At 44.0% G+C, this 22544-nt stretch overlaps 2 protein-coding genes across 3 annotated transcripts in view; one reads left to right on the top strand and one right to left on the bottom strand.

Annotated features, from left to right (window-relative positions):
• The window catches only part of Mcmbp (minichromosome maintenance complex binding protein), a 46813-nt gene extending 40202 nt beyond the window's left edge, over nucleotides 1-6611 (top strand). Inside the window, exons 11-13 of the mRNA XM_050165953.1 lie at nucleotides 1358-1522; nucleotides 3640-3728; nucleotides 4855-6611. Coding sequence (XP_050021910.1) covers nucleotides 1358-1522; nucleotides 3640-3728; nucleotides 4855-4981 — 381 coding nt within the window. The 3' untranslated portion in view covers nucleotides 4982-6611. The remainder of the gene's footprint in view (nucleotides 1-1357; nucleotides 1523-3639; nucleotides 3729-4854) is intronic.
• Nucleotides 6612-6936: 325 nt separating this feature from the next.
• Inpp5f (inositol polyphosphate-5-phosphatase F) overlaps nucleotides 6937-22544 on the bottom strand; it is a 79938-nt gene continuing 64330 nt past the window's right edge. For both annotated transcript variants that reach the window (XM_050165824.1, XM_050165825.1), the window contains 6 exons: nucleotides 19900-20098; nucleotides 14063-14134; nucleotides 12863-12936; nucleotides 11678-11806; nucleotides 11106-11193; nucleotides 6937-9354 (listed from right to left, as the gene is read on the bottom strand). In XM_050165824.1, the coding sequence (XP_050021781.1) occupies nucleotides 8220-9354; nucleotides 11106-11193; nucleotides 11678-11806; nucleotides 12863-12936; nucleotides 14063-14134; nucleotides 19900-20098 (1697 nt within the window). In that variant the 3' untranslated portion in view covers nucleotides 6937-8219. The remainder of the gene's footprint in view (nucleotides 9355-11105; nucleotides 11194-11677; nucleotides 11807-12862; nucleotides 12937-14062; nucleotides 14135-19899; nucleotides 20099-22544) is intronic.

The following is a 22544-nucleotide window of genomic DNA, read 5'->3' as shown; positions in this document are numbered from 1 at the left end:
CCATAGTGAGCTCCAGGACTACACAGAGAGACCCTTTCTAAAACAAGCCAAAACACATTTTATGTGTGTTTGCCACACTTTATTTAATATTTTATTTTATGTGTATGAGTGCATACATGTATGTGTGTTCACCACTTACATGCCCTGGGCCCATGGAGGACAGAAGAGGGCATTTGATCCCCTGGAGCTGGAGTTAGGGTTGGCTGTTAATCACCGTGTATGTGCTAGAACCAGACCAAGGTCTTCTGCAAGAGCACGGCACTGAGCCAGCTCCGCAGCTCTAGGTGTTACTATTTTATCAGTGTGGGTCTGTGCCTATGCTCATTCACAGCCACAGAAACCAGAACTGGGAGGTTGGAGCCTTGGAGCTAAAGTTAAATGCATTTGTGAGCCACCCAGTGTGTGTGCTGGGATCCGAACTGTCCTCTGTAAAGTAGTTAAGTGCTCTAAATTGCTGCACCATCTCTTCTGCCCCACGAGGGTGTGCACTTCACAGGCTGAACCATTTCCTTAGCTCAGTGCTGCTTATTATTTTAATAAGTTGCATTTATTTATGAATTGTGGGTGAGCTTGGAGTGTTAGTCCATGCCTGTGATCCTACACTCTGAGGAGGCTGGGGTGAGAAGGTGGCCAAGTCACATCCTTCCTTGGTGGCATAGTAAGACCCATACCTCAAAAGACCCGTGAGTACAGCTCAGTAGTAAAGCACTTGTCTGTCTGTGTGAGGCTCTGAGTTCCACTGATAAGTTACAAAAAAGGAGATGGTAGCTGCTAGTTATTAACAAGGGAATCTGGTATCTCATTTTACCTCATTGTAAAAATTTATAACTGTTAACCCAAATATCACAAGATAACCAAAACTACTAGTAGGAGAGCCTGTAATATCTAGAAATAAAGAGAAGCTAATTTCCCTTAATAGTCCAGACTGCTGTTCTTACTCCCTTTGTTCCTTTTTTTGCCAGTCATGTGATGCATGTGTGCACATGCAGTGGCTGGAATGTAGAGCTGGAAGACAACTTGAAGGAGTTGTTCTCTCCGTCACGTGGGTCCTGAGGATCAGGCTTGGCAGCAAGCATCCTGACCAGCTGAGCTATGTCCATCTCAAATGTTTGTATATTGACTTTAAGGCTAGCCTGACTTACAGGATAAGATCTTGTCTTGAGCCAGACAGAAAATCACATTGCAGTGGTTTCATGTCTTTTGTTATGCAGTCAGCAGATTGAGTACACTAAGATTTTAAAAATACTCCCCTCCTCAAATACCTGCTATTTTCTAATTCCCTTCCAAGTTGAGAGCTGCGTCCTCTAAATGTAGGTTATCATAGGACCTTGGAAATCAGTTCATTTCCTCTTTCCAGGCAGACTGCCAGATTCACTTACAGCCCCAGCTGATCCCGCCCAACATGGAAGAGTACATGAACAGCCTTCTCTCGGCTGTGCTGCCGTCTGTGCTCAACAAGTTCCGCATCTACCTGACCCTCCTGAGATTCCTGGATTACAACATTTCAGATGACATCACCAAGGTATGTCTTAGTCACAGCGAGAAATCTTGTAGTTTTGGGGTTCACTTAATGTGACTTAAGTGCAGTTACCTGTAAGGCAGAGTTGGTGTTTGCCGTCTCTAGCCTTTAGTATGTCATCTGCTGCGTGAAGCGGATTCATTCTCTGTTCTTTTTACTTAGTTGCCGCCTCCTTTCTGCATTTGAATTGCCTTTGGCTTTGTTTGCTTGGTTTAATTATTTTCAGCGCTAGGGATAAGAACCAGTTCCTTTGTCTGGCAGAGCAGCGAGCAGTCTGTCTCCTCCCTCATCAGGTTAGGAGCCTTGGTCTCTTTAGGATTGGCAGATGGTGTGACTACACTAACACATGAGAATTTGCTCCTTTCCAGTCTGTTCTTCATCCCTCGTTCATGCTGTCACTTCACAGATTATGCCCTTGTGTGTTGTGTGCCCATAACACCTAATTATCACTTTGTGCAGTTGTCGTTCAAACCAGAGGGAAAGGCTTAAACAAGAAAACAAAGTTTTTGTTGCTTTTTTGAGTCATCTGTGGTTTTACTATGTAGCCCAAGCTAGACTTGGAGGGAACGTGAGGTTAGGCAGACACCACCCTGCCTGTCTTTACACTGGTCAGCATTTCCCTGTTCCGTTGCCTTTACGGGGCTTTCTGTTCCTATCTGAAGGACTCTAGTGTCGCTTGAGGTTCACGAGGTTAAGCACCTGCCATTGAGCCTTTTTTTTTTTTTTAAAGAGCGATCTGCCTGCCTCTGCCTCCTGAGTGTTGGGATTAAAGCCCTTATCCTATGCCACAGTCTGTTCCCTGGGTTGTCAGCAGCCGTTCCTCCTTAAGGAGCACACCTCCAAGACCCTGAGTAGATGCCACTGGGCTTCTATTGAGTCTGTCCTGCTGCAGTTTGCTGAGCTTGGTGTGCACAGTATTTGATGATGTCTTGAACAAGTACCCTTCGGGTTTAAGGCCATTATTTCTTTCAGCTCCCCTGCTGCTTCCTCTCCCGCTAGCCCTCCTGTCACTTGGTCAGTGAATTTGGTGGTCTTTGGAGCTCTGTTCATTTTCCCTTTTCTCTTTTATCTGTCTTGAAGTTGGCTGGTTGACTTTTTTGTGCCTGTTTAAATCTTCTATACATAGCAATTTGTTATTGCTATTAGTTACCTTATTTTTTTTCTATAGAATTTCCTATTTGCTTCTTTTTAAACATTGTTTTCTTCTTATTGATATCTCCTTTAATTCTTTATATAGTGGCTCACCCCCTCCCCCATCCAAGAGTGATGCATGCTCAAGAATCCCCCCAGTAGGTACTTGGAACTGGCTACTTCCAGATCTTCCATGCACATAATGGCATAATAACGTGTTGTATACAACCCTTTCCAGTGAATAATTTGTATAGTAAGCACAGCAAATATTAGCGGTAACAATAGTAGAACATGTATAATGGGGCTTAAATTTGATTAAGTAATGACAGCCTTACAGATCAGAGTAGCAGTCCTCTGAGTGGTGCACTAAAGGAACTCCAGCCCTGCCTGTTCCGCTGTTCCATTGCTCTTCCATTGCTAGGCTGTTGGTTTTCAAGGACATTACCTCAGGTGGGGGTGTGGGGTTTGAAAACAAAACAAGTTGAAATGTCTTACCAAGAGCCACTTGTGTTCTTGTTACTGGAAGTTACTTGTGTTACTGGAAGTTTCCGGGGTTTTGACAAAGCCGACTGCAATCGTTGTGTTCTGCTGTGTTGGTCCCAGACAGCCCTGTAACTTGTGGTCCTTCTCCCTCAGCTCTCTGAATACTGGGATTACAGGTGTGCACTGCAGCCCCCATTGCTGGGCCAGCTTCTCTGGTGTCTCTCCCTGTTTAATGGCTTCACACCATGGAAGATGCTGGCTTCTCTGCCTGTTTGGCATTCTCAAATGGGACTGGGCTGCATGTAGAATCATTTCCATGCTGCATTTTGTAATGGAGGCTAAATTTGGTTCTTCCTCTTTTTACCCATCTTGCCTCATTTGTCCATCTATTTTTACTTCAGTCAAAGACCATGTTTCTTTCTCTTTATAAAAATAAGGAAATAGTTTGAAATGCACTTACAGAGGTTTGAAGGAAGACTTACAAGTATATTGCTCTTTTGGTAAAGGCGGTTGAAGATGACTTCGTGGAAATGCGTAAAAACGACCCTCAGAGTATCACAGCAGATGATCTCCACCAGCTGCTTGTGGTGGCTCGGTAAGTGGCGCTCTCCTCCATAGTCTCCTTCTTCCTTTGGTTTTTCAAGACAGGGTGTCTCTGTGTAACAGTACTGGCTGCCCTGGAACTCACTGTAGACTAGCGTGGGCCAGAGAGATCCGCCTGCCTCTGCCTTCCAAGTACAGGGATTAAAGACCACCCGGCCTGATATTTCCCTGTTCTCTTGGCTGTGTGCAGTTCTGATTTATTCAACAGTATCTGAGGCAGACTTCTAAAAGCAAAAGAACTTTTCCTTCAAAGATACCTTCTTGGGCTGAGCAGAGGCTAAAGCTTTTGCCTGAGGACTGAAGTTGAGATTCCACCTAAAATCTGGGTATGCCTGGCCATGAGGAATCCCAGAACAAACTGACCAGCTCTGGGTTCAGTTGAGAGACCTTGCTTCAATGAATAAGGTTGAGGAAGATTCCTGATATCAGCCCTGGGCCTCCCACAAACATAGACAAAACCCTGTGGAAGAGGGGGTGGAAGGAAGGTAGGAGCCAGAGGGTTCAAGGACACAAGAAAACCCACAGAACCAACTAACCTGGGCTCATAGGAGCCCATAGAGACTGGACTGGCCTAGGCCCTCTGCTTGTATGTTACTGATGTGTAGCTTGGTCTTCTTGTGGGACTCCTAACAGTGGGTGCAGGGGCTGTCTCTGACTCTTGCCAGCTTTTAGGACCCCTTTCCTCATACCTTGTCCAGTCTTAATATGTTGCGGGGGGGGGTGGGGTGTTAGTCTTACTGCAATTGATATATGGATTGATTTCCATGGGAGGCCTGCACTTTTCTGAATAGAAGAGGAGGAGTAGACGGGTGGGTGCAGAGTGGAGGAGAGGAGGGAGAGGAAAGGGCAGTCGGGCTGCATCATCATCGTCGTCGTCATCAAGAATCCGCACCTGGTGGAAGTACTTCCTGCAGGGTTTACATTTACCAGTGGTCTCAGCGGGGGCACAGTCTTTAAGAGTGAGACCCTCTCTTTCTGGCTCCTCGGGGCTTCTTTGTGAGGTCACACCTGGCCTTTGCTCGTGTGTAGTAGCCATGTTCTTGTCTCCTGATGGGCTTCAAAGATTTCCTAGTTCTTAAAACTTCCTAACTCTAGGTAATTTTTAAACTTCAAACCAGGTTTCTGTCCCTGAGCGCTGGCCAGACCACACTGTCACGAGAGCGATGGCTGAGAGCAAAGCAGCTGGAGTCGTCCAGAAAACACAGGCTTCAGCAGCACAAGTGTGTGAACGGGAATGAGCTTTAGAGTCTGAACTGGAGAAGAACGGGCAAGCTACAGCCTCCGTGCTGCACAGCTCAGATCTGTTTATACCATACTGTTTTATAGATGATTTGTAGGCAAAAAAAAAACAATGACTTTTCCTGAAATCAAGCCTGGTGACACCTAAAGTTTATATGATTCTCTGTAAGGGCTTTTACCTTACTGGTTTTATGGAGTTTTGGAGTTTGTTTTATAATTAGTTATGATGTACAAAAATGTATTTGATATTAAAGGTTTAATAATGATAATGTTGCTGATCATACCATTTCCTTAGCCGTAGCTACAGCTTAGGCCAGACTCTTGGAGTGCCGGCTTCCCCTGAAGCTGTGCATCCACACCTGTGTGAATACCGTCTGTCTGAGTTTATCTAGTCGGGACGTTCTTGGCATTGATTCGTGAGCTCTCTAGTGTCAGTGTCCACAGCTGGACAGATACTTTCCCCCCTTAGCAGCTGTTAATAACCTGCAGAAGTAGGCTTTTCCATGGCAGGCGTCCCCAACTTTTAGATTTCATACACTAGTAATACTTCCAGAGATTTCTGGAGTAGGGTTGCCAATTGATTTTGCCAAAATGTGATCACCATTTTGTTTCCATGAAAAGACACCCTCAGACAGGAGGCTCTCGATGGGACAGATGCAGCTCTGTGATTCAAGTCACTACATTGTTCTTAGCTCCTCTCACACCCTGCATTTGGGAACTGTCATTTTAAGGGACTCTGAAGGGAACATTGTCCGAACATGAAAGACTTGATTTAATCTTTTTTTCCGGTGCTGTGTATTGAACTTTGGCCTCTCACCTGAGACGTGTTCTCTACCACTAAGCTGCATCCTTAGCCTGTTGTGTGTGTGTGTGGGGGGGGTGACTTTGAATCATTTTCCTCATTATTTAGCTGATTTGATGATCATGCTGGATTTTGAGCTTTTAATATAAGTTTATCAGATAGCTTCCAAGTGTGTTAGATGGGTAACATCATTTGCTAGTGCGGTAAAGGCCCATACATTACAAGTAGGCTTCCTCAGACCTATTCATTTTGATATGCATATTTTCAAATAAAAGTTATTACTTATAATTTGCAAATTAATATAGAATTGTGGCAACAGTAATCTTCAGAAAGGTTAGAATAGTGCTTTTAAGCTCTCTGTGGTGCGCGTGAAGATGAATTCATTTGGAAACAGGTGAGTTCAGTGGTCCCTTATCTTTTTCCTGCTGAAGAGGCTTGCATTGACATTGTTAACCAAGGAAACAGGGTCACCCTTGATAAGTCAAGGAATTAGCCTGATGAGAGGAAGTACAGACTACTAGTTGTTCAGCGTTCTTTCCTAACCTCAAATCTATTTTTCTAAGCTAATGTAAATAATGTTCATATTAGAATTCTAACTGGTTTTCATTTTTATAACTGGTAGACAAGCTCTTCCTTAAACCTTTGAAAATAAGATGTTCACATAGATTTTTGAAAATACTTTTTTGTCCTAGAACAAAGTTTTTAGTTTGTCTTGTCAAACTGTACCAATGTAAACTGTAATTTACCAAAGAGAAGTCATAATTTTGCTTGATCTTACAGAAAAGTTCCCTTGAGTAACCATGTCCAGTAAATAAAACTTCCAAATTACCAGTACCCGTGGGCGTTTTTTCATGAATTAGAAGCACAGGATGTCGTCTACCCAAGTCAAACTAGAAGAGACTGGAACCTTCAGCCTTTTGAGGCACCGTCTCTTCCTGGCCTACACAAAGGATATTCATGTTCATAGCTCTGCGTCAAGGCAAGCTGCAGCCCTGACCAGGCATCTATGGCCTCTTTGGAAATAACCGTTGCCTTCACTTGTGTTGCCGGATTTTCCTGTGGGTCACCTCTGTGCAAACCCAACCCCCACCCCAGCCCAGCTGCCAGCACTTAACTACCTGGATCCAGAGCCTGAAGGAAAAGAGGGGAAAGGACAGACTGCAGCATCTAGTTTTTAATGTTTGGGACTTAAAATACAGTTTCCATTTTTAAAATAAGAACACTTTAATCAAAAAAGTTCAAAACAAGTGTTTGGTTGTAGCACACTTGCCACTTATGAATTCTTTGAAAACCAAAGTACTGTTAAATGCTGTACAAGGAATTCTCATACACATTGATGCTTCGAGCTACAGTGGTACTTTAACAGTCACAGGACTCGACACTTCAATAAATAACAAAAACGGAATGCTTATCAGGTCACAGCAGACAGAATGTTCAACTGAGTCACTTCACAAGGGTAAGGCTCTAAGGATGCCAGACGTCGGTGCTTGCTGGAATGTGCCATACAGCCTTCTCTGGGATGCAGAGGCCAGTGATCTTGGTGGCCAGTCACTTAGAAAACCAGTATTAACCTGCATTTTAGGTTCTTGAACCTAAAAAAGATGCTAAGTGTCCCTCTTGAAAGAGTTAAAACTTGATTTTCTAGAGATTCCTAGAGTCAGTCAGTATACATGATCTTCTGTTCCTGAAGCAGGTGGGCTTTATGACAGGCAAGCCCGTGTGTGTTCAGGAATTTGGGAGAGAAAAAAAGAATACGGGAGAAATTGGAATCAAAGAAAATACACTGTTTATCATTATTGATTCTCAACTTCATAGAGAATGGTTAAGCTGGTAAAACTACTTTTTAAAAAAAAATTTAGATACTTCTGCACACTAGTAAAAGTCACTAAAATCTAAATGTCTAATTTCCCGTATAGGGCAGCGTACAGGAATGAACTGACAGAGCGGGAGAACGCTAACTTTACATGGTGTATCCACACTGCACCCGCTTCCGAGACTAGCTCCCCTTCCCTCCAAACACCAGTTTGGTTCTTTTCCTGAACCTTCCCAAGTGAGATCAACAAACCACTCTGTTGTGTATTTGCTAGGCTGGCCTACAGTCTAAGATGGTCACTTGTAGTCTGGACATCTGGGAATTTGCTCAGGTTCAGACTCCTTGTAAAACAAGTGCCAGTCAACAATGTAATTAGAATTTGTAATCCATAAACGCAGTACTGGTTAAAATAGCCTGAAATGGCTGGGCGGTAGTGGGGCAAGCCTTTAATTCCAGTACTCAGAAGGCAGATGGACTAAATTCAAGGCCAGCCTGGTCTACAGAGCAAGTTCCAGGACAATCAGGGATACACAGAGAAACTGTTTCTTTAAAAAAAAAAAAAAAAAGTCCAGTAGGTGAAAACTTCATTTTGAGTTTTTAAATAAAAACCATAAGATTGTGACTAAAATCTAAATTCGAATTATTCGTGTCTGGCATTGTGTAAACATATTTTTAAGTTCATTTTGCTGAATTTCATTGACCACTTCAGGTTCTGCTGGACTCTTTTGAACTTTGGCCACTGCCAAATTTATCCCATGTGTTAGCCCAGCTTGGGTAATACTAGCAACCTGGACCATGGAGCTGCGGATCTTTGCAAAGGGAGAGACTGCTCTGCTGCCGCTCTCTGGAGAAGGGGTCACACAAAGCCCTGCCTCCAGTTCCAGCAGGCTGGACCCGGAACTGGGGCTCTGCTGAGAGACCCCTGGAGGTGCTGGTTCAACTGACAAAAACTGTGGGCCTGCCAAAGAACAGGAGACATTTAGCTGGGACGGTCGAGAAGGCACCAGTCCCACAGGTTCCAACTGGTTTTCTTCATTAGAAACAGGGTTAGTCTTTTGATTTCCTTCCTCACTGTTGTGAGACACAGACCTGGTCTCTGACAGCTCAGACATTTTGTCCTGCGCATCCTGTACAAATCTGTGGCAGTAGACATCCACGGGCTTGGCAAAGCCAGTCAGTACATGTATGTTGTCAGCAGAAGGGGTTTTCTTCAAGGGAGACTCCTGGCCTTTCCCATGACCAACAATAGCTTCTGAGGGGACAGGAATGCTGACGTCAGTGCTGCTGGCAGACTGGGATCGGCTGCCTAGTCGAGGAGCTGAAGCAATAATACCACAGCTTGGGAGAACATAATCTATTGGCCCTACACTCTCTAAAGAATCGGCTAGCTGCCTGTCTTCCTCAGACTTAGAGTTGGTAAGGAATTCATCGGAGTGGTAAGAATCATTATCTGAAGACATGTCCCCATCAGACTCCCCTTGGGCCTTATTATCCATCGCTCCCGGGTTTTCCATGGTCTCAAGACTGCTGTCTGACTTCCAAAGATTGACTTTTAGGTTTGGCTTTAGAAAGTTCACTTTCATTTCAGGCTTTGTAAAGTTTCCTAATTTCCGTAGGTTGCCGATGTTCACGTTGGATTTGGTCTGCTTCACTTTTTGATTTAGAGACGAAAATTTGCTCATTAAAAAGCTTTTCCCCTGGGCCAGAGAGCCTTGATTTTGGGATCTGATACCAATGATGTCTTCATGAGGCTTACTGCTTTTCCTGTAAGTTAGAAGAGAAAGAAGTTAATTTCTCATGGAATCCAAAATACACCAACTAATACCATTAAATGCTTTGTAAGTAGCCCAGATTTCTTGGGAGCAGGGCACTGCTAACTGCTAACCAAAATGCCTGCAGTTGACACTAAACACCAGCTGGTAGAAAGACAGGAACATAGCTAAAAACTTTGTAGCAGCCACATTAGAGCAGGTAGAATCAAAGGTTTACTTACACACCGAATACTACAATTCAACACAGACATACAGAGACTTGTATCTTGTTCCTTTTGCACGAGGTCTTTAAAATGGTTAGTGTGCATAGTGTGGTTACAGCATAACTGAACTGGGACCCGCCACACTTCAAAGGCCAGGGCCTCGTGTGGCATGAGGCTGCTGTTCTGAGAAGTGAAAGTCTAATGCATGCATGAAAGTCTAGTGCAAGGTCTAAGCTGGCTGCAGTGAGAACCTGCAGGAATCCCAAGCCTCAGGATGGATCTGGGATATCTAATATAGTTAATCTGTGTTCTCTCCTTTGTCATCAGATGTCCCTGTGTGCACATCAGCACTCAGCTCATGCAGGATCACCTACCACAAGAGCACTGCAGGAAGAGTAGGTGCCCAAGTAGCTGTCGCCATTAAGAATGGACGGGAACCGCTCTCCTACCCTAGTGGAGCAGGAACAGAGCCTGAACAGTGCTCAGGAGAAGGAAAAGTCCACATACTGTAAATGTGAATTAACCTGCTGGTAGGAACATCTTAAAACCCTGCATTTCTCTGTGTACTCATGACATTGGGACGTGCCCTCTGGTTACTTTAGAGCTCAGAGAGCATCACTTGTGGTCCAAGAAGAAGGACTTTGTCTTAGGCCCTGTGAGCCACGTTTCATCAGTTTTACACGTATTGTTTAGCTAAGTACTCACAGAAAGGCTAGTATTTGCATTAAACACATCTGGATATCGAAATAGAAGTACCATGTCACTTGAGAAAATAAAAACCTGGGTCAGTTAAGAATTCCTTAAGCTGAAAATAAGGTCTCTAAGGTGCTGCAGGGTTAAGAGTGGCAAACGAGGAAGCAGTCTCCCTCTGCATTCTCCTGATCCCTCCTGAGGAAATCCACTAAGCATGAACAGATAAAAGGCGGCAATCAAACTTTTTACCAGTTGGATTTTAAGGTTATGTGCTAGGTGTTTCTAAGTACATTACCATCCAATCTGCAACCTTTCTGACATTCATTATCTCATTTTAACAGGCAACAAAACAGAAGGACTCTGAAGCTTCTTCAGGGTTCCAGAGTGAGAGAAGGTACAGTCAACAGAGGGCTAACCTTACCACAGCTAGGCGGTGTACACTCCAATCCCTGCATTCTAGGGCTGAGGCAACATCAAGAATTGAAGCCTGTCTCCCCAAAACAAAGGGCCTTTGGCTCGGTTGGTAGGAGACTTCCCCGGCACGTATGAAACCATGTGCTCAGTCTCCAGCACAGTATAAATGGGTCTGGTGGCATAAGCCTATGCCAGCACTCCATGGTGTTTCAAGTTGTATTTCTTAAGAACCATGATATATTAGTGCATTTATGCAGTGTGTGAGGTATTTTGCTGCTGTTTGTTTGGGTGGCTGTTTTCTACTTTGGGGTTTTGTTACTGTTTTAAGTCTCTATACCCAGTCTGGCCTTGAACTCGTCCACCTCACAGATGCTGGATTTCAGGTGTGCACTTCTGCATCTGGCTCTAAATGATGTCTTCTCTTGATACTGACCTCTCAAGCTTCTTCTCAACTATGGGAACATCCAGCCCCATGGCTTGCTTGGTGATCTGCAGCATCTCTGCGATGCACTGAAGAGTATCTGGAATTCAAACACAGCCCTTACTAATTGCCCAAACACTACAATAGAATAGTCTCAGCTTGAATTTGACTTGGGGCCACAGGTTTAAATACTAGTTTGCCTACAACCTACAGAAAACTGCTGCTTGTTCACTACCCTCCACCTTACTAAACCAAAATGTTCTCAACGGTGATTTTAACAGAACAGAGTCAAGAGCAAAAGAGCTAACACCTGGTTAGCGCTCAGGGATCTAATGACTGGGAGGCGCCAGGACAGCACCCACAAACAAGGAGTGGTCCATGTCTGCTGCCTCTTAAGACGAGGTGGGAAAAGCCTAGAACCCGTGTAACCTCCTTCAGGACCAAACACTACAACTCCTGCCACACAGCTCCTTGCCCAGACTACACCACCCATTCAAACAGGAACAGAGTCCGTTCTAACCAGTGTCCCAAGCAATGAACTGTTACTAATGTATCTGAATAACTTCCCTTTCCCTCCTTCATACCTTTCCCATCCTCTTCCGGACTGCGTATCACAGCTCTCAGTGTGTGGAAGTAACCACTCGACCCTTTACACCTGTAGTGCAGCCGCATGCAGGAAAACTTTGGTTTGCCGAAAAGAGTAGGTTCAGGACCTAACACAAATGAGGATGTTTAAACTTTTGTTTCTGCATATAACATTCTCTTCCTTTAGTTCAAACACACATGTATCAGTTAACTGTGAGCATATTTCTTTTCATAATCCAAATAAAAAGGTATAAACTTAGGACAATTTGTAAAAATGGGTTGTCTTGTTTTTGTTTTTCCAAGACAGTGTTTCTCTGTGTAACAGCTCTGGCTGTCCTGGAATTCACTCTGTAGACCAGGCTGGCCTCAAACTCATAGACGTGCTCCTGCCTCTGCCTCCCGAGTGCTGGGATTAAAGGTATGCAACACCACTGCCCAGCATAAAATTGTTTTGTTTTAGGGCAGGCAGAGACAGGAGAATTTCTGTGAGTTTGAGGCCAGCCTGGTCTCAAGAGGTAGTTCCAGGACAGCCAGGGTTGTTACACAGAAACAGCCCTGTCTCGAAAAACAACAATAGAAAGTATATTTATTTACTTATTATGTGTATGGTATTTTTCCTGCATGTATGCCTGCAGGACAGAAGAGGGCACCAGATCTCATTATAGATAGTTGAGCTACCACGTGATTTCTGGGAGTTGAACTCAAGACACCTGGAAGAGGTGCCAGTGCTCTTAACCTTTGAGCCATCTCTTCAGCCCCATAAAAAATGTTTTTATGCATGTGTTACTCATGGGTTTCATTATTACATTTCATGCATGTCCATGCCCTACAACCCTAACAAGGCGGCCTTGTTAGGGTTCTGTCACAAACATGACTTAATGAGGCAATAAGAACACTTTAATCCCAGCACTCTGGGATTAAACTCTGCGAGTTCAAGGTCAGCCTGGTCTACAAGAGCTAGTGCCAGGACAGGCTCCAAAGCTACCCTGAGAAACCCTGTCTCGAAAAACCAAAAAAGAAACAAACAAAAAAAAAACTACCATAGTAATGGCTTAAGCTTTCTGGTGACTGGAGTTCTTTTCACAAGGCACAAGATGAAAGTGGCGGTGCCCATCACTAGTCTAAAGAGAAAAGGGAAGTCTGCCACTGCGGGTGGCTGAGTTAGTTAATGTGTTTGCATTTACCTATTTCGATTTTTTCCAGGTCCTCTAGGCTCAGCCGTTGATACTGGTTTACTTTATCCACTTCATCATCATAACTAGGGACAAGGGAGTGAAAAGAGGGTTAAAAGCAAATGTCTATCTGGCTGTGACTCCAAAGCAGAGGCACAATATAACAAGCTACCACATGCAATTAGAATAGAATCTTCCCCGCATGCATTCTAGAACAAAGTGAACATTAGAAAATATATATAAAACAAGAGTAACAGCCCAGCACGCAGGAGGCAAAAGCCCATGCATCTCTGTGAGTTCCAGACCAGCCTGGTCTACATATTAAGTCCAGGACAGCCCTGGGCTACATAACAGACAGAAGACCCTGTCTTAAAAAAAAAAAAAAAAAAAAAAAAAAAAAAAAAAAAAAAAAAAAAAAAAAAAAAAAGAAGTTTTACCACTATTGGAGAATTTTACATATAAAAAGGAAATCAATTACAAGGCAAAAATAATTTCAGTTTTATAAACACAAAATGAAAGTGAAAACTAATTAAAATGAAAGTAATACACATATTGGAGCACCTTAGGGAATAATAATAAGGAATAATGGGCCTGATACCTGAATCAAAGAGGAAAAGGGTCATTATGTATGCTAAAAGGCTTAGAGAATGACAGGAAAATGGCAGCTCAAACTGTGCCAAAAGTAAAGGAAATATTTACTCAGGAAATAGACGCTAAACCTGAATTCTGCTGCTCCAGAAATCGACACTTCAGTTTCGGCAGTGTCACGGTTAAATGCCTGTTTGGAGATGGCGCTAACAAACCACCAAAGTCACATAATTCATCAGATGCTTGTAACCAAGGAGACACTGAAACTCACATAATCATATGCTTGTAACCATGGAGACACTGACATGAGCATGCGCACACGCAAGCTATGCATCTGCAGCGCTGCATCATTCAGTGACAAAAAGCTGCAAGGAGTTCAGTGTCCAACAGCAGGAAGAAATACAGCAAAACGAGCCACGACACGTAGCCATTCGTGAAAAAAAATCTACGCGTAGCGCCCAGGCTTTGATGAACACCAAATAATACTAAAACAGTGATAAATCAAACATGATGATTTAAAGGGATCAGTGAAATTTCATATATAAACATGAAAACAAAAGAAGTTAATTCTCAAAACCAAATTATTTACCAAAAAACAAAAGCTTTAAATGAATGCGAACTTACTAGGCCACGTAGTAGGCGGAGTTAGAGAGCAGCAGCAGCACGTCCACATCTCTGTGAGCAGCGTCGGTGAGGCTGCGCAGACACGGTACCCAAATTACTTTCATCCACATTTTTTTTTTAGCAAGCATATTCCCACTTATGACAAAAGATTGCCCAGGGGGAACAAACGGGAATTGAATAATTCTACTCCTGAAGTTAAATGTAATACAAAAACATCTATCCATTTGCGGAAAAGAAAAAAAACAACCACTCCCCACCCCCACCTTTGAGTGGGGGCTGGATTTGGATAAAGGGCCAGAGCTGAAGGGAGGGCTGTTCCTAGACACGGCCAGCAGGGGGCAGAGGCTTCAAAGGAAAAGGGGATAATGTAAGCGCGGGAACTGGACAGCGATAGAGAGGTGGCTACTGGGAAGAAGAAAAACCGTGAGGCCCAGAAAGAGAAATCTGTTCGTTTACATTTGCCAGTGTTCAAAATAGCACGCTAGACACCAAGGATATTTCTGCAGCACTAGGAAACAGCTATTTTGAAAGCGCCTTAGATAAATGAAACGGTTATGAACACGGAGGGAGCATCGCGAGCCTCGCTCCATTTTCCCAATATAGATTACACTCAGCTTTCAAGGAATCAGTAAACACTGCCCAAGGCCATTTTGTCGCGCTCCCCCGACACTCCAAATACCAAAATAGATTTGAATATAATTCAAGTGTGAGTGCTGAGCCATATTTAATGGCATCGGTGAAATGCACATCTTGAAATTTTTCTAATAAGGAACTGCCCAAGGACTAATACAGTCAACAAGCAGGCATAATCCAAACTCAAACATTTAACATAATTTCTAATCTGGCACGAGAAGCTTTTCCAGCCAAATGGATAAACCCGCGTGCCGATGGCTGACTTTAGATACCATCGCAAGATATTCACGCTTTAGGATTTTAAACTCATCTGCTATTTCTATCAAAGCAGTGACAAAAGCCAAAACAAACAAAACCCCAAATAGGAACGATCTACTGCAGATGGAACTTGAACCACTAGCTAACTCGCCCATGGGGAAGTCATGTTAGCGGTGCTGCAGAGAAGGATGAATTGACAGAAACCTTCCTTTCAGTCTTCTGCGTCAGCAGCACCTTGCTGCAACCTAAATCCAACAGTTTTCATTTGAAATGAATTCCTCAGGTTTCGCCTACACTTAAGCCCTCAACGAATGTACTAGCACGGAAGCGCCTAATAAAACCGATGAGGGCTGATTCCGGCAGCCAGTATCTGAACACGAGAACACCATTCAATGCAGCAACCTCGGCAGCCTCGCGGAAAATGACGCAGAACAGCGCGGATACTTACTGTATTGTAAAAACTGCCGCTGAGTTGAGTCACACCACGCCACAAAAATTACATCACGACACAAATTTTACGAAAAAAAAATCTAATTACAGTGTTACTTCCATCCTGGCTGCCTATTCTAGAGTTAGTATTTACATCAGACAAAAACATCACGTCCTTATCTAAAAGCATTTGGCACGAAACAAGCGGTCGAATGTTGTCGGCCTTTCCCCCCCACCCCATTTTTACTGCATTCTTAGGTGCAGTATATAATTCTCCCTACCCACCCCCTACCCTTAAAATTTAAAAAAGCACATTTGATACAAACAAGAAAGAAAAAGGAAAAAGAAAAAAAAAAACCTTATTTATAACTCCCCCACCCCCAGCACTGCAGCTCTTCCCTGCTGCCCTAATCATTTTTGTTTTCCCGCCACTGTGGCAAACCCTCCTTCCATACTATAAAAATAAAAATTGCCAAAACCACATGCAGCCCGACCACGGAGACAATGGTTGCATAAAAGGCGCTGTCTTCCGGGGACATCAACATCAGGCTTTGGAAAAGAAGCAATTTACAAGAAAAATATAGCCCCACAGGTACTTTAACCATAAGTCCTGCAAAGAGGAGGAAAATCTTAAAAGTCATGGCAAGAACACCATCGGACTTGGGCTCCGCAGCATTGGCAGGTGGTGCGCGAGGAGCAGGGGGCGGCGGCCGATTGAAGCGCGGCATCCTGTGTCTGCAGAGCAGACAGAGCGCAGAGGCAGGGAGCAGGGCGCAGGGGACCGCCGGCAGCCTCCGCAGTTGCTCAGGGACCAGTCTGCACGTCTCCTAGTTCCGTCCAAATCCAAGCCTCCTCTCTGCGTCCGGCTGTTCTGCAGCAACTGGGGCGGCCAGGGAGCAAGCAGGAAGGAGACTAGGTCCGGGAGAGCTGCTTCTGTCCCGTGGCTGTGCAACGTTGTCGCACTGCGCACAGACCAGATGCGGTGTGGACAATTCCCACGGCCGCTTCTGGCCTCCCCTGCGGAAGGCTCGTAAACTGCTTTCCAGAACAGTTTACACTACTGGTACTGCAGTGAATGCAGCAAAATCTAACGCGTTGCCAAAGCAGTCTTCAGGACAACGCACTACGGCCGTATTTTAAAAATAATAACAGTAGCATAAAGAATAAAACATCAAATATTTATATAAAGACTATCTAACTCCTAAATTTGCATAGTTCTGCCTTATTCCCCAACTCGAATCCTAGCCCTGGTCTTCAGAAAAAAACTATTATAGCTCAAGGACAAAAAGATAAATAGTCTGGCCGTGAGGTCACTGAAAGGGCACTTGCCACACAAGTCTGGAGACCTGAGTTCCATTGAAACCTACCCTTTCACACAGAAACAGTCGTGTTTAGGCGCTCTCTCTCTCTCTTTCTCTCTCTCTCTCTCTGTGACACACACACACACACACACACAAATATATTTTTGGTGATGTCACACTGGGTAACAAACTTGCTAGGTAAACCAGGCTGGTCTCAAAATCACTGAGAGCTGCCTGCCTCTACCTCTCAGTGTGGGGATTAAAGCTACCTTGTCCTCCACCAGGCAACCAACAGTTTTGGAACCTTATGTGCATTCAGTTAGCAAACATACAGCGATTCCATAGAAAACTTAGATGCCCATAGCATGTTTCCCATGAAGAGAAAGGGGAAACCATGCTGGGATTCGTTCCTAAGCCCACACCCACACTGAAAACCAGAGCCTGCAGAGAAGCCCTTACAGAAAACAAGCTGGGCAGTGATGGCTCACACTTTAATCCCAGCACTGGGGAGACAGAGGCAGGTGGATGTCTGTGAGTTTGAGGCCAGCCTGGTCTGCAGAAAGAGTTCCAGGATGGCCAGGGCTGTTAGAAAAATCCTGTCTCAAAAACCAAAACCAAACCAAAACAAAATGTACATAATCATACCTGACAACTGGTTTTATGAAAATCATTGTAAATTAATAAAATCTTGGCATTGGATTTTTAAGAAGCCACCAAAGGCTAAGGCTTGTTCTCAAGAAACAAAAACAATGGACTGGACAACTCAGCAGAAAGCTCAGCCTGAGACCCAGGAGCACAGCAAAGCACATGAAGGATTTTGTATGTGGACTACCTCCCTGATAGTCAGATACACAGCCATGGGCTAAGTTAGCACCTACAGACCAGGCAGCAATAAAGACAGAACTGGATGGACTTAAAGCTTGAATCTTGGAACCCAATGTAAATGAGGTTTGTGGGAGAGAGAAGCACTTGGTGAAAGCCTGGCAACACAAACGGTCTGTGTGCTTCCGCTTCCAGTGAAGGGAAAGTGGGATCTGCTTTGAGGGAATTACTCCATCTACACATCCCAAGTACAGAGAAAAAGACTGTTCAGACCCTCGATATCTAGCATGTTATTATTAACAGATTGTTTTTTAAGCAGGAACTCTAGTTACAGGTGTGCAGAAGACAGTCACTGGCCCCTACTAATCAGAAAGTCAAATTTAACTGCTATTGCAAAGGAGGGAGTAAAGCCAAGCATTGATGTGGGATTCCCCTCTGTTGCTGTGAATATGCTTTATTACCATTGGCTAATAAAGGAGCTGCTTTGGTCAATGGCTTAGCAGAATAAAGCCAGGCAGGAAATCCAAACAGAGATGTATAGAGAGAGTAGGTGGGGTCAGGGAGATGCCATGTAGCTGCCAAAGGAGAAGGACCCAGACCCTTACTAGTAAGTCACAGCCTCATGGCAATACACAGATTAATAGAAATGGATTAATTGAAAATATAAGAGCTAACGAAAATATGCCTGAGTTATTGGCCAGTTGTAATTAATACAGTTTCTGTATGACTATTCAGGTCTGGACGGCCAGGAAATGAACGAGCAGTCTCTACTTACAAAGCATGGGAGCGAAGGCCTTTAGTCCCAGCACTTGGGAGGCAGAGGCCTGAGGATCTCTGTGAGTTCAAGGCCAGCCTGGTCTACATAGAGATTTCCAGGACAGTCAGGGCTACACAGGGAAACCCTATATCAAAAAAAGGAAAAATAAGAAGTAGCCCATATAACTATTAAGCATTGGGAAAGGGTGGGAGAAGAGGATCATTACACCCTGCTAGTAATAAACGGGAACAGAAGCTACTGTGTTCCTCAAGTAAGTGTTCCCTAGCTGAAAATGCGAATCTGAGGCTCTCACCACTTCGAAGCTGAGGACAACCTTGAGCTTCTGATCATCCTGCTTCCGTCTTCCAAGCGCTGAGATCGTAGGCATGAGATGTGAGTGATTGAACCCAGAACTTCATGTATGTGAGGGAGGTCTCTACCAACTGAACTACGGGCCCAGCTTGGGCGGCCACCTAAACACCTAGAACTAGTCTCTACCTTGTTCCACCACTATTTTCACAACGCCAGTACCAGTATTCCCATAAATCTTTGCAAGAGGTTTTAATGAGTCTTCACAAAGCATGCTTGCTCTAATCTTGTTACAGGTGTTGAGTATCACAGTTACTAACAAATTATTTTTAAGATTTAGTTTTGTGTGTGTTGCCTGCATGTGTGTCTGTGAGCACACGGGTACAGTGACGGGTACAGAGAGTATTTAACGAATGTAGCTGGTTGGTGTGCAGCTAACCTTGTGAGTCCTCTTGTACACTTTATCTTGAGAGTCCAACTTCTATTGAGGCATACAAATGTATACTTGTTAAGAGGTACAATGATGCTTGTTATTTTTATTGGTATAAAGTGGTCTCAGACTTTCATAAAATAGGCCAATTCCTACTTGACTTTTTTTTAAACAGAAACACCCAGTTTTGAGTGTTCTTTAAAATAATGATGCAGCTGATCCATTTGCATGCTGTTCTGTTTTATTTCACTTTTTGAGACAAGACTCCACTCTATAGCCCAGGCTGCCTGGAATTCACTCTTTAGACCAGGCTGGCCTCAAACTCACAGAGATCCATCTGCCTCTGCCTTCTGGGTCCTGAAATCAAAGGCGTGTGCTACTATTACCTGACACTGGAACTCTAAATATCGCCCAAGTTGACCTTAAGCCCAAGCAATCTCTCTGCTTCAGCCTGCCAAGGGCTGGAATTACAAGTATGAACCACCATTTCAGGCTTGAATTTTTTTTAATCAAGTATCATATTTAAGGGTGGGCGGTGATGGCGCACGCCTTTAATCCCAGCACTTGGGAGGCAGAGGCAGACAAATCACTGTGAGTTCTAGGCTAGCCTAGTCTACAAAGCGAGTTCCAGGACAGCTAGGACTATTATACAGAGAAACCGTGTCTTGGGGGGGAAAAAAAAAGGATCATATTTAAGCATTTCTTTTTATGAGTGATTTTTTTCCCAGCACCCTTTATTTCTGTACCAAATGTGACTGCGCCTTGCACTGAAACTGCCATGCTTGATATGATCAGGTCCACACGTTATGGACAACTGCCAGCATTAATGGTGACAACTTATCAACCCCAGAAGGTTAAGAAGTTAAGTCCTTAGACCCCATTAGGGGCTCCAGCTCACCTAGGGTCACAGTCAATCAGGGCCCAGCCCCCATGGAACTTCTCATCACCCGGCAGCAGCAACTTCATGTAACTCTGTAAGAGCTGGCTGATGAGCTCCTGGTGGCTTCTCTGGTTTTCCTTATGCAGAGCTTCATGCTCTTTCTCCTTGGTAAATATGGAATAAAGATCTTCCGTCACTGGGATGCCTTGCATCAAATCTAGGGTAGAAGGGTTAATACTGTCGTCATCAGCTTCACTAACGAATCTTAGAAAACAAAGAGAGTCCACAACCCAAACAACAGGTATCGTAAAAGAAAGCATAAGTGTAAATCTTTCCCACCTTAACGTAGGTTCAATTTTTTAGACTGGATACTAAAAGTATAAACAACAACAACAAATTGGATGTCATCAAAGAGTTTTGTGTTTCTGGAACTATTTCAGGGGTGAGAAAACTGAGCTTTCCCTGGCTTCATTCCCGTCCTCCCTGAGGCCTGGTGACCCCCTAGCCCTGGTGCTGGCAAACTCTGGGAACCTTCTCATCAGCCACCTCCTCCTGTGTGCTGTGTGCAGTGCTGTGCACATCTCTCGCAGGTTCTGCCTTCTCTATTTCTCCCTGGCCCCGGGAGAGTCTCTACTGCACAGGAGGATGGACCTTTCAGATGTGAATGGTACTTACCCTGTGCACTTGGGTGAGGAGTCTGATTGGTCACGGTTAGTACCTAATAGGAAGATGGTACTCCGGGTGACAGAAAGCATAATCCCACGGGGCACAAAAAGTTAGAACAGATACTGTGTATAGAGCATGTGGGACTAGGGAAGACACAGCAGCACACCCCTCTTACATATCCTATGGAGGAGGTATAGCTCAGGAGGTGCAAGTGAGGCCAAGAGTCTAGTCTGTGCCTGATGATGAAGGAACTGGCCTTTCAGGTCTTGTGAGAAGCCAACTTGGCTGTGGAAGTAATGGGCAAAACCTAATCCTGAGCGGAAGCTGCTGCCCACCTGTTAATAAGGGACTAGCTCTCTGCCTGCTAGTTAGTGTGGACTCAGGGGAAACTGATTTTCAGGGATAAGGCTCAGTGTGAGAGATCTAAAACAAATCAAAAGTTATTTTGTGTATGTGATTTTTCAATTTGACTTTTTTGAATTAAAAACAAATTGCATTTCAAAATGCATCATTACAGAAGTGAAAAAGTCCACAAATACACGAGAATATTTACAACTCATTCATCTTGTGGGGGGATTTGCATACTTAATACATAAAGAACTCCTAACCACTCAGCAATACAAAGCCAATCCAACTTTAAAACAAACAAAAATCTCTGGGCGGTGATGGCACACTCCTTTAATAGTGAGGCAGAGGCAGGTGGATTTCTGTGAGTTTGAGGCCAGCCTGGTCTACAAGAGCTAGTTCCAGGACAGGCTCGAAAGCTACAGACAAACCCTGTCTCGAAAAACTTACCAAAAAAAAAAAAAAAAAAAAAGACTTCCTCCCAATGGGGCATACAGCTAAGATTTTAATACACCATTATGAGTCTATGCCCTATGAAGGTATCTTGGACACTGAGATCTCAGGCAGCTTATGGGAAAAAAGACCTGTCAGCCACTGGCCTCACCAAAGGACTAACAAGCTTCTGTTACTACTGGTCTCTTTCTCAACTGTGAGGAGACCAAGACAGACAGCTGAACTCAGAGCCCAGGTTAGAGTTACATAATAAATAGGCGCATTAACCGATGAAGGAAGACATCTTTTTCCCCTTTCAATAAACTACTAAAATCCAAATCTCAGCTAGATGTGGTGCATGACTTCAATCCCAGCACTCAAAGACAGGGAGGTGGATCTCTCAGCTTGAGACCAGCCGGGTCTAGATAGTGAGTTCCTGGCCAGCCAGCACTGCAGGGTGAGATCTTGTCTTAAGAGATCCAAGTCTCTAATCATACCATGTACTTCTCATTTCCGGCAAATAAATCCAACTTTTTTTTGTTTTGTTTGTGGAGATTAAACCTAGGGCCTCCTATTTGCTAGGTAAGTTCTCTAAAACTGAGTTAAAACCCAGTTCTGAATCCAACTTTTTTATATTAGATTTTTCCAATTCCTACCTGGTGTTTGGTTAGTGATATGGGATTCCCCTCTGTGTGCTGTGAATACGTTTTATTGCCATTGATTAATAAAGAATCTGCTTTGACCTATGGAAGGGCAGAATATAGCCAGGCAGGAAACCCAAACAGAGATACAGAGAGACAGTAGGTGGAGTCAAAGAGATGCCATGTAGCTGCTGAAGGAGGCAGATACTGGAACCTTATCAGTAGGCCACAGCATAATGGCAATACGCAGATTCATAGAAGTGGGTTAATTTAAGATTTAAACGCTAGCTAGGAATATGCCTAAACTATTGGCCAAGCAATGTTGTAATTAACATTGTTTCTGTGTGATTATTCAGGTCTGGGCAGCCGGAACAAAAGAGCAGTCTCCTTTTACAAAATGGCACCAATGAGGGCCAAATGTATCCACATAAAACCTGAGAGAGCTTGGGAAGGAATTCTAGACACAAAAGAACAGAGTTAAGCATGGCTTCTTGGTAGCAGCATTTTCTTGGATAGGCTCTGTTTGCTGGCAGTGAGCAGAGGCATGGCTCATTTAAGAGAAGGCTTCCTGACTCGGCA

The sequence above is a fragment of the Alexandromys fortis genome, unplaced genomic scaffold (assembly GCF_014885135.2).
Source record: "Alexandromys fortis isolate MF-2015 unplaced genomic scaffold, M_Fortis_MF-2015_v1.1 scaffold_146, whole genome shotgun sequence".
Classification (NCBI taxonomy): Eukaryota; Metazoa; Chordata; class Mammalia; order Rodentia; family Cricetidae; genus Alexandromys; species Alexandromys fortis.
Note: the sequence above shows the minus strand (reverse complement) of the source record. Positions and strands in the feature narration are given on the sequence as shown.